This window comes from Pan troglodytes, chromosome 2, assembly GCF_028858775.2.
Source record: "Pan troglodytes isolate AG18354 chromosome 2, NHGRI_mPanTro3-v2.0_pri, whole genome shotgun sequence".
Classification (NCBI taxonomy): Eukaryota; Metazoa; Chordata; class Mammalia; order Primates; family Hominidae; genus Pan; species Pan troglodytes.
In genome coordinates this window covers 197,575,952-197,586,976 of record NC_086015.1, presented here as the reverse complement: position 1 = coordinate 197,586,976, position 11,025 = coordinate 197,575,952, and the positions used below count along the sequence as shown (strand labels likewise).

At 45.9% G+C, this 11,025-nt stretch overlaps 1 protein-coding gene across 1 annotated transcript; it reads left to right on the top strand.

The window, feature by feature from the left end:
• Window positions 1–572: 572 nt before the first annotated feature.
• GP5 (glycoprotein V platelet) lies at window positions 573–6,113 on the top strand. The gene has a single exon (XM_016942517.3). The coding sequence runs from the start codon at window positions 1,908–1,910 to the stop codon at window positions 3,588–3,590; it is 1,683 nt and encodes a 560-aa protein (XP_016798006.3). The 5' UTR covers window positions 573–1,907; the 3' UTR covers window positions 3,591–6,113.
• Window positions 6,114–11,025: the final 4,912 nt, after the last annotated feature.

Genomic DNA, 11,025 nt, shown 5'->3' with positions numbered 1-11,025 from the left:
CACGAATGGCAGGTGTCATCGTAGACCAATACAACCACTTTGGAGAGCAGTTTGACGTTCCCCAGTTAAACTGAACATGTGAGCGGCCGGGCGTGGTGGCTCATGCCTGTAATCCCAGCAGTTTGGGAGGCCGAGGCGGGCGGATTGCCTGAGCTCAGGAGTTCAAGACCAGCCAGGGCAACACGGTGAAACCCCGTCTCTACTAAAATACAAAAAATTGGCCGGGCATGATGGTGTGTGCCTGTAATCCCAGCTACTTGTGAGGCTGAGGCAGGAGAATCGCTTGAACCAGGGAGCAGGAGGTTGCAGTGAGCCGAGATCGTACCACTGCACCCCAGCCTGGGCGACAGGGTCCCCCTCCCCCACCAAAAAAAAAAGAACAAGTGAGCATCCTGCAACCCAGCAATGCCATTGTTGAACAAGTTCAAAGATGTTCTTAGCCTTATTAGTCCCAAAAGGAAGAAAAAAATGGAGGATTTGAGAATGTTCTTAGCTTTATTGCTAAGCGGAGAAAGAAAAACAACACATACAAAAAAAAAAAAAAAAAAAAAAAACCTGGGTGGAAAATTAGGGCCATGTGGCATGAAAAGGAAGACCCAGGGGAAGTGTGGCCCATCTAGGGGTGTGGCTACTGCAGTGATCCAGCTGTATCACTGAACTTCCCTGGCATCATAGAGTTATATTGTGCCATTTATGGAAAAACCCTCCCCGCTGCTCTTGGCTTTGACAGTAGGAATCAGGTTATATATGGTCTCTCAGTTTGAAGATATTTGTCATTAAAAACCAGAACATGGGCTCTGAGATAGGGTCCTTTCCTGACCTATTCTGGTAAAGTCTTTATCCTCAGGATGCAAGGATACCACCCTCTTCCTTTGGAAAGTGTCGAATCACATGTAGAGCTCTAAGTATTTCAGTTACTTTGGAGTGCAGAACCATTTCAGGTAAGGCCAAATATTTTAAACATTAGTATAGGAAATTAGAGGGCTCTTTAGTCTGTGTGTGCATGAGAAGTAAAATTGCACGAGAAGCAATTTATGTAAAATTTCGCTTAGGAAACATTGTTTTGGCAGGTTAGTAGTATGGTGTGCATTTCACAGAAAATTCAGTGCCGTGAGTATTACCTTTAGTTAAGCATCTTAGAAATAGTAGCTCTTTATGTTTATGGCTAAGTCAGAAATACTACCCTCAAATTCTATGTGACCCTAGTTATACTGTTGAGCATTTCTGTGCCTCTGTGCCTTCATCCTTGAATCAGGGATAATATACTTACCTCCTAAGGTTATTGTAAGGATTAAATGCATATAGTATAAATAAAGAGCTGAGAACAATGCATGGCGTAAAGTGATAGGTATTATTATATGCTTTTGTTGGCTGTTGATTGAAGGTGTTAGCTGTTTTGGGGGTGTCCTTTGTTTTAATAGAGTAACTTGGTACTGTGGAAATAGCATGATTGTGAGCAAAAGAATCAGATGGTGGTGGCTGCAGACTTTGCTGTTCCCTTCTTGACTGTTGGTTATAGCCAATGCAGGGTAAGTTATAAAGTCAAGAGCAGAGCCGTTTTCACAATGGACATTGCTTTGTGATGTCTGTGAGCTTGAATGTGAGAATGATTATTTTAATTCTCTATGTAAGGATTTTAAAGTATTGGCTATTCGGTAGCTTGAAAACTCTGTAATCTCAATGCTTTAAACTGAGAGTGGAAAATCAATAAAGCAAAAGCATGAGACCACGCAGTGTAGAATGAGTGTCTTTTCACCACGTAGGGAAATCTGTAGTCCTAAGAAAAGAGGGAGTGAGAATTCTGGCGAAAGGATTGTGCTTCTGCACAAAGTGCAGGATCCCAGGGTTCAGTACGGGCGCGAACCCTCCTGTGTGTTGACCACACTCCCACGGTTGCTTTTTCAGACATGCTGAGGGGGACTCTACTGTGCGCGGTGCTCGGGCTTCTGCGCGCCCAGCCCTTCCCCTGTCCGCCAGCTTGCAAGTGTGTCTTCCGGGACGCCGCGCAGTGCTCGGGGGGCGACGTGGCGCGCATCTCCGCGCTGGGCCTGCCCACCAACCTCACGCACATCCTGCTCTTCGGAATGGGCCGCGGCGTCCTGCAGAGCCACAGCTTCAGCGGCATGACCGTCCTGCAGCGCCTCATGATCTCCGACAGCCACATTTCCGCCGTTGCCCCGGGCACCTTCAATGACCTGATAAAACTGAAAACCCTTAGGCTGTCGCGCAACAAAATCACGCATCTTCCAGGTGCGCTGCTGGATAAGATGGTGCTCCTGGAGCAGTTGTTTTTGGACCACAATGCGCTAAGGGGCATTGACCAAAACATGTTTCAGAAACTGGTTAACCTGCAGGAGCTCGCTCTGAACCAGAATCAGCTCGATTTCCTTCCTGCCAGTCTCTTCACGAATCTGGAGAACCTGAAGTTGTTGGATTTATCGGGAAACAACCTGACCCACCTGCCCAAGGGGTTGCTTGGAGCACAGGCTAAGCTTGAGAGACTTCTGCTCCACTCGAACCGCCTTGTGTCTCTGGATTCGGGGCTGTTGAACAGCCTGGGCGCCCTGACGGAGCTGCAGTTCCACCGAAATCACATCCGTTCCATCGCACCCGGGGCCTTCGACCGGCTCCCAAACCTCAGTTCTTTGACGCTTTCGAGAAACCACCTTGCGTTTCTCCCCTCTGCGCTCTTTCTTCATTCGCACAATTTGACTCTGTTGACTCTGTTCGAGAACCCGCTGGCAGAGCTCCCGGGGGTGCTCTTCGGGGAGATGGGGGGCCTGCAGGAGCTGTGGCTGAACCGCACCCAGCTGCGCACCCTGCCCGCCGCCGCCTTCCGCAACCTGAGCCGCCTGCGGTCCTTAGGGGTGACTCTGAGCCCGCGGCTGAGCGCGCTTCCGCAGGGCGCCTTCCAGGGCCTTGGCGAGCTCCAGGTGCTCGCCCTGCACTCCAACGGCCTGACCGCCCTCCCCGACGGCTTGCTGCGCGGCCTCGGCAAGCTGCGCCAGGTGTCCCTGCGCCGCAACAGGCTGCGCGCCCTGCCCCGTGCCCTCTTCCGCAATCTCAGCAGCCTGGAGAGCGTCCAGCTCGACCACAACCAGCTGGAGACCCTGCCTGGCGACGTGTTTGGGGCTCTGCCCCGGCTGACGGAGGTCCTGTTGGGGCACAACTCCTGGCGCTGCGACTGTGGCCTGGGGCCCTTCCTGGGGTGGCTGCGGCAGCACCTAGGCCTCGTGGGCGGGGAAGAGCCCCCACGGTGCGCAGGCCCTGGGGCGCACGCCGGCCTGCCGCTCTGGGCCCTGCCGGGGGGTGACGCGGAGTGCCCGGGCCCCCGGGGCCCGCCTCCCCGCCCCGCTGCGGACAGCTCCTCGGAAGCCCCTGTCCACCCAGCCTTGGCTCCCAACAGCTCAGAACCCTGGGTGTGGGCCCAGCCGGTGACCACGGGCAAAGGTGAAGATCATAGCCCGTTCTGGGGGTTTTATTTTCTGCTTTTAGCTGTTCAGGCCATGATCACCGTGATCATCGTGTTTGCTATGATTAAAATTGGCCAACTCTTTCGAAAATTAATCAGAGAGAGAGCCCTTGGTTAAACCAATGGGAAAATCTTCTAATTACTTAGAACCTGAGCAGATGTGGCTCGGAGGGGAATCCAGACCCGCCGCTGTCTTGCTCTCCCTCCCCTCCCCACTCCTCCTCTCTTCTTCCTCTTCGCTCTCACTGCCACGCCTTCCTTTCCCTCCTCCTCCTCTCCGCTCTGCGCTCTTCATTCTCACAGGCCCGCAACCCCTCCTCTCTCTGTCCCCCGCCCGTTCCTCGAAACTAAGCTTTACGTTTGTAAACTGTGGTTGCCTGCCTTCCCCAGCTCCCACTGGGGTGTACGCTGACACTGCCGGGGGCGCTGGATTGTGTTGGACCCATCCTTGCCCCGCTGTGCCTGGCTTGGCGTCTGGTGGAGAGAGGGGCCTCTTCAGTGTCTACTAAGTAAGGGGACAGCTCCAGGCCGGGGCCTGTCTCCTGCACAGAGTAAGCCGGTAAATGTTTGTGAAATCAATGCGTGGATAAAGGAACACATGCCATCCAAGTGATGATGGCTTTTCCTGGAGGGAAAGGATAGGCTGTTGCTCTATCTAATTTTTTGTTTTTGTTTTTGGACAGTCTAGCTCTGTGGCCCAGGCTGGCGTGCAGTGGGCCGTCTCAGTTCACTGCAGCCTCCGCCTCCCAGGTTCAAGTGATTCTCATGCCTCAGCTTTCTGAGTAGCTGGGATTAGAGGCGTGTGCCACTACACCCGGCTAATTTTTGTACTTTTTAAAGTAGAGACGGGGCTTTGCCATATTGGCCTGGCTGATCTCAAACTCCTCGTCTTGAACTCCTGGCCACAAGTGATCTGCCCGCCTTGGCCTCCCAAAGTGCTGGGATTACAGGCGTAAGCCACTACACCTGGCCCTCTTTATCGAATTTTATTTGAGAAGTAGAGCTCTTGCCATTTTTTCCCTTGCCCCATTTTTCTCACTTTATGTCTCTCTGACCTATGGGCTACTTGGGAGAGCACTGGACTCCATTCATGCATGAGCATTTTCAGGATAAGCGACTTCTGTGAGGCTGAGAGAGGAAGAAAACACAGAGCCTTCCCTCCAGGTGCCCAGTGTAGGTCCAGCGTGTTTCCTGAGCCTCCTGTGAGTTTCCACTTGCTTTACATCCATGCAACATGCCATTTTGAAACTGGATTGATTTGCATTTCCTGGAACTCTGCCACCTCATTTTACAAGCATTTATGGAGCAGTTAACATGTGACTGGTATTCATGAATATAATGATAAGCTTGATTCTAGTTCAGCTGCTGTCACAGTCTCATTTGTTCTTCCGACTGAAAGCGGTAAAACCTTTGTTGCTTTAATTGAATGTCTGTGCTTGTGAGAGGCAGTGGTTAAAACAGGGGCTGGCGAGTTGACAACTGTGGGTTCAAATCCCAGCTCTACCACTTACTAACTGCATGGGACTTTGGGTAAGACACCTGCTTACATTCTCTAAGCCTTGGTTTCCTGAACCTTAAAACAGGATAACATAATACCTGCTTCGTAGAGTTTTTGTGAGAATTAAAGGCAATAAAGCATATAATGACTTAGCCCAGCGGCCTGCAGACAATACATGTTAATGAATGTTAGCTATTATTACTAAAGGATGAGCAATTATTATTGGCATCATGATTTCTAAAGAAGAGCTTTGAGTTGCTATTTTTCTCTGTGTATAAGGGTAAGTCCGAACTTTCTCATACTGGAGGTTACATTCAAATCAGTCTGTCTTCCCCTGCGGATGGCCTCAGCCCTGGGTGGCCAGGCTCTGTGCTCACAGTCCAGAGCAATGGATCCTCCAACACCACCAGGTGGATGTGGAGCAGGAGAGCTGGATCGTGGCATTTGTTTCTGGGTTCTGCAGCTGTGGGAGTTGGTTTCTGGGTTCTCCATTGGTCTACTTGTCTAGTCCCATACCAGACTCACGGTCTTCATTATTGGAGCTTTAATAATTTTTGGTATAGGGTCATCTCTCCACCTTGTTTTTCTTCTATTCTTGGTTCTTTGCAATTCTATGAATATTTCAGGGTCAGCATGTCAACTCCATTGAAAAACCCTGCTGGGATTTTAATAGAACTTACAGCTCACGCCTGTAATCCCAGCACTTTGGGAGGCTGAGGTGGGTGGATCACAAGGTCAGGAGTTTGAGACCAGCCTGGCCAAGATGGTGAAACCCCGTCTCTACTAAAAATACAAAAATTAGCTGGGTGCGGTGGCAGGTGCCTGTAATCCCAGCTACTTGGGACACTGAGGCAGGAGAATCACTTGAACCCGGGAGGCGGAGGTTGCAGTGAGCCGAGATCGTGCCACTGTACTCTAGCCTGGGCGACAGAGCGAGACTCCATCTCAAAAAAAAAAAAAAAAAAAAAAAAATTGCAGTAAATTTAAAACCAATTTGGGGAAGAATCTGTATTTTTTACAATACCTAGTGTTCTTGCCAGTAAGCATGGTTCATCTTCCCATTTATTTACGTCATTTTAAATCTTTCAGTGATGTTTTAGAATTTTTTTAATAAAAACCTTCACTATAAGAACAGAAAACCAAACACCGCATGTTCTCACTCATAGGTGGGAATTGAACAATGAGAACACTTGGACACAGGGCGGGGAACGTCACACGCCTGGACTGTTGGGGGGTGGGGGGCTGGGAGAGGGATAGCGTTAGGAGAAATACCTAATGTAAATGACGAGTTAATGGGTGCAGCCAACCAACCTGGCACATGTATTCATATGTAACAAACCTGCACGTTGTGCACATGTACCCTAGAACTTAAAGTATATAAAAAAAAGAAACCTTGCACTGATTTTGTTAGATTTATTCCTAGGTACCCTTCCTCTTTTTTGATTTGTCGTTGCTATTGTAGATGGCATCTTTTAAAAAAGTTATATTTTCTAAAGAAAAAAATAAAAAAAGTTGTATTTTCTAATTTTTATTACCAATATATAAGAATGTAATTTATTTTTACATAATTATCTTATGTCTAGTAATAATTCTGATAATTTGCTTCTTCCTATTAAAACCTTACACCCATTATTGATTTATTTTTCTATTTTAAAATATCTTCCTGCACTGGCTAAAACCTCCACTATAATGTTGAGCAGAACAGTGAGCATCCTTAGAACCATCTTGGTTGCAAAGGGTAGGTCTCTAATGTTTCATCAATAAATGTGATGTTTCTAGTCTGAGGTTGCTAAGTATATTTTAAAATAATCAGTAAAGTTAGATTTTATCCATTTTATCTTAACTATTGAGATGCTCATATCATTTTTCTTTTTCAATGTGTTAAAATGGTGAATAAATTTATAGATTTTGGAAAAGTAAATTCATTCTTGCATTCCCGAAGTAAACCAAGCCATGCTATGTGTATTTAAAATATATTGCTGAATTCAGCTTGCTGTTTTGTTTAGAACTTTTACTATCTGTTCATTAGTGAGATTTGCTTATACATTGAAAATAATATCCCTGACTGGTTTTGGTATCAGGTTATACAGCCTCATAAAGTGGGTGGGGACGTTCTCTCTGGAATGGTTCGTAAAAACTGGGATCATCTTTTCCTTGAACGTGTTGTAGAATCCCCTGGAAAACCTTCGTGGCCTGGTTTTATTGTATGTGTGTATTCGGTATTTATTGTTGCATAACCAGTACCCCAGATCTTGGTGGTTTAAAACAATAAAATACATTACGTCACAGTTTCTGAGGGTCAAGAATTTGGGAGGAGTTTAGTTGAGTGGCTGTGGCTCAGGGTCTGTCATGAGGTTGCCATCAAAATCTTGACTGGGGCTCTAATCATCATGACTGCGGCTGGAGGATTTGCTTCCGACATATCCCGCTCACGCTGTTGGCAGTTCCCTGCTGGCTCACGGCAGGCAGCCTCGGGTCCTTGCCATATGGACCCCTTGAGTGTCCTCATGACATGGCAGCTGGCTTCCCCCTTTCGTTCTTCAAAGAATTGTGGGATTTTTGGCTTTTTTTTTATAAGATCTAAAAAAGAAAAAATTAACATTGATCTATATGTTGCTTGAGCTAGAAGGCATAGGAAAACAGACAACATATATCCATGAAATTTCTCCCAAATATGAGGTAAAAAGATGAAATCTTTAGATAAGTTGTAAGTCTGTACAAAGAAGCTAGATTTACTACTCTCTAAAAAGTGAAGGGACCTGCTATATAAAACACAGAAATAATTTAATGCTTTTCGTAAGAATATAACCTGAGCTTTGCTGAAGCTTCATATTCCCTGAGGATGTCTAAAATGCCAGTCCAGGCCAGGCATAGTGGCTCACGCTTGTAATCCCAGAACTTTGGGAGGCCAAGGCGGGTGGATTGCTTGAGCCCAGGAGTTTGAGACCAGCCTGCGCAACATAGCCATATCCCCAGCTCTACAAAAAATACAAAGTTAGCTGGGCATGGTGGTGCGCTCCTGTAGTCCCAGCTACTTGGGAGGCTGAGGCAGGAGGATTGTTTGAGTTCGGGATGTTGAGGCTGCAGTGAGCTGTGATCATGCCACTGCACACCAACCTGGGTGACAGAGTGAGACTCCATCTCTTAATAAATTTAAAAATAAAATAAGATTTGATTTAAAAACTTTTAATAGTTTAATTTACCAATATTATACATTTCTGCTCATGTTAGATTGAATTGTATTACATTTTTGATGTTCAACCATTTTTGACCTAAAAAACAAGTTTCTTGGGAAGCCGAGGCAAGCGGATCACTCAGAAGTTCAAGACCAGCCTGGTCAGTATGGTGAAACCCTGTCTCTACTAAAAATAAAAAAAATGAGCTGGGCATGGTGGTGCACGCCTGTAGTCCCAGCTACTCGAGAGGCTGAGGCAGGAGAATTGCTTGAACCCAGGAGGTGGAGGTTGCAGTGAGCCGACACCATGCCACTGCACTCCAGCCTGGGTGACAGAGCGAGACTCTGTCTCAAAAACAACAACAACAACGAAAAACAAGTTTCATGTGATTTAACTTAAAAGTTCTGGCACTATATGTAGTCCTTCCAGTGATTACATTTGTAACTTTAAAGTTCACCTTTTTCTTGTTCCAGCAACTGCAGATGGTCTCTATGAATGCCTTGTTCTGTGCACTGACATCTATGTTCCTATTTGTCCCATGCTCATCTACTCTTCCACCTCCCAGTTTCAGTCAAGACTGATCACTTTTGTATTCTCTTATAGCTAAAATTTTGGTGACTGTGGAAAAACTTGAAAATGAATAAAAAAGACTTCATATGTTTTCCTTGTAAATATTATTTACTATAGTGCCAAATAGTCCACTGTCATTACATTTCCTTTCTAGCACTTCCTTCATTTTTCTAGCATTTCTAGAAACCACTCCGGCCGCCTATCTGGCTGTTTCCTGGAACTGATCTTCAGCTTTCCTTGGTTGCTTCCACAATTTCCCAAATTCCATGTCTTCTTTCTTTTCTACTCCCTCATTTTACAACTACTTAGGAAAAGGGATCCAAAGGATATCCCCTTTCCTGAGTCCTTGCCAGCAAATTTCTATATTCTTTATTCTCTCATACTTGATGGCTAGTTTAGCTGGGAAGAGAATTCTAAATTCAAATGATCATCTTGCACCAAGGGTGCTGGTGGGAATTTGTTGTCATTGTTAACAGGGGACCTCTCTTCTTCTTGGCAGCCATCCTTAGGATCTTCTCTATGTCCTCTGTTCTGATTTTGATTTGATGTTTGCCATACATTGCTCTTTATTTCATTCACACAAAGGGGCATTTGCAGGGTCCTCTGGAGACTCATGTCTTTTAACTTTTGTGAGATTCTGTTATACTTTTTTGGATAATTCCTTTGTCCTCTCTTTTCATCTGTTTTTGCTTTTTCTTTTCTTCATCTTTTTAGTCTCTTTTTTCTACCTTCTTTTTCTACCTTCTGAGAGACTCCTCAACTCCATCCAACACTTATGTAAAAATGTTAATTTCTGCAATTGTATTTTTAATTTCTGCAATCACTGTTAATTTTTAAAAATAGACTCTTATTCTTGTCTTATGGATGCAGTTTGTTTTTTTTTTTTTAAGAATACTAGAGTTTAAGATTGGGTTTTCAAAGTTCCCCTTTCTAAACTACATCTTTTTTCTCTGGTATTTCATTTTGTTGTTGTTTGCTTGCTTGCTTCTCTTAAACCCTTGGTTGTTGGTTCATATTTTTAAAGTAAGGCAATAAAAATAACTGACTTTGGGATCTTTGTGCACACTGGCAGAGGTTATCAACTTCATTCTAGGGTATGGGGGAGCAAGCTGAGTGTTACACTGGGAACTTCTACAAGCCAGAATGTTTGCAGAGGGTTATTTCTCTAGGATCTTGCAATTTCTTTTTGTTTGTTTGTTTTCCTAAGGATGGGAACAGACACAACCGTGCCTTATACTATAATAGCTTTTAAAGAACTCCCTGGCTTTTATTCCCACAGATCATGCCTTTTCTACATCGTACCCGGTATAATCCATCTTCACGCCTCTCTGGGGTTCCATTGAGTAGACGGGATCTCTCTGCTCACACTGGCTGTAGCTTTCTCTTCCTCATCTATTACTCCTTAACTGCTCTGTTCCATAAACTTGCTGAACTCTCCAGTCCATTGCTGATCCTCTCCCATTCCTGTGACATTGTGGGCTAATACCATTTCAATTTCTTTTACTGCCATCTAAGTGAGGTCTTTGGAGGGAGAAGAGCTAACTGGGTTTCATCAGTTTGTTTGTTTTTAACTGAAAGTCCAACTATTTCTGTTCTCTGAGTTTCCAGCTCTAGAAGTTTCCTTGACTTCTCCTGGGCAGAGTAGGGTCCTCCTTGTCCTGGGTTCCTCCTCACTTTGTCTCCTCCCTCTCCCCCACTGCATGTTGTCATTGACTTCACTTTCTGAGACCATCACAAAAGTTGGGCTTTGAATCTTCCGTGACGTCCGAAGTGACGGAGTCTATTTTGGGAGAAGTCAATCTGGGCTTCCCAGCTTTTAAACAATCACCATTGCTACAGGGCGTGCCAAAGGCAGGGCGATACCAGGACTCACTGCCCAGTAGCTGTGCACACCCTCATTAGACACCTGGAATGTTACAGGATGATTCCATCAACATCGTAAAGAGACAAACATTCATTGAGTTCAGTGGGCGGGTCCAGGGTACTGGAGGCTGAGGCCTAGAGGAAGAAGACAATGAGCAACATCTGCCCCTGATGCCCGCCCGCCTTCCACCTCCCTGTCCATGCTTCCAGGTGCTCCCTGGCTTTGATGACCCCAGCATGGATCTTTCCAAGTCCAGGCTCTGGGGGTTAGGGGAGGCTCTGTGTTTCAGCTGCAGCCACACTCAGTGAAACCTTTATTTTTATTAGATTTTATTTATTTATTTATTTATTTCAGACACAGTCTCCCTCTGTCGCCAGGCTGGAGTGTAGTGGTGCGATCTCCACTCACTGCAACCTCCACCTCCCGGGTTCACGCCATTCTTCTG

What these genes read in the sequence shown, in the direction of transcription:
- GP5 (XM_016942517.3), top strand. Translation starts at nt 1,908, where the DNA reads ATGCTGAGGGGGACTCTACTGTGCGCGGTGCTCGGGCTTCTGCGCGCC.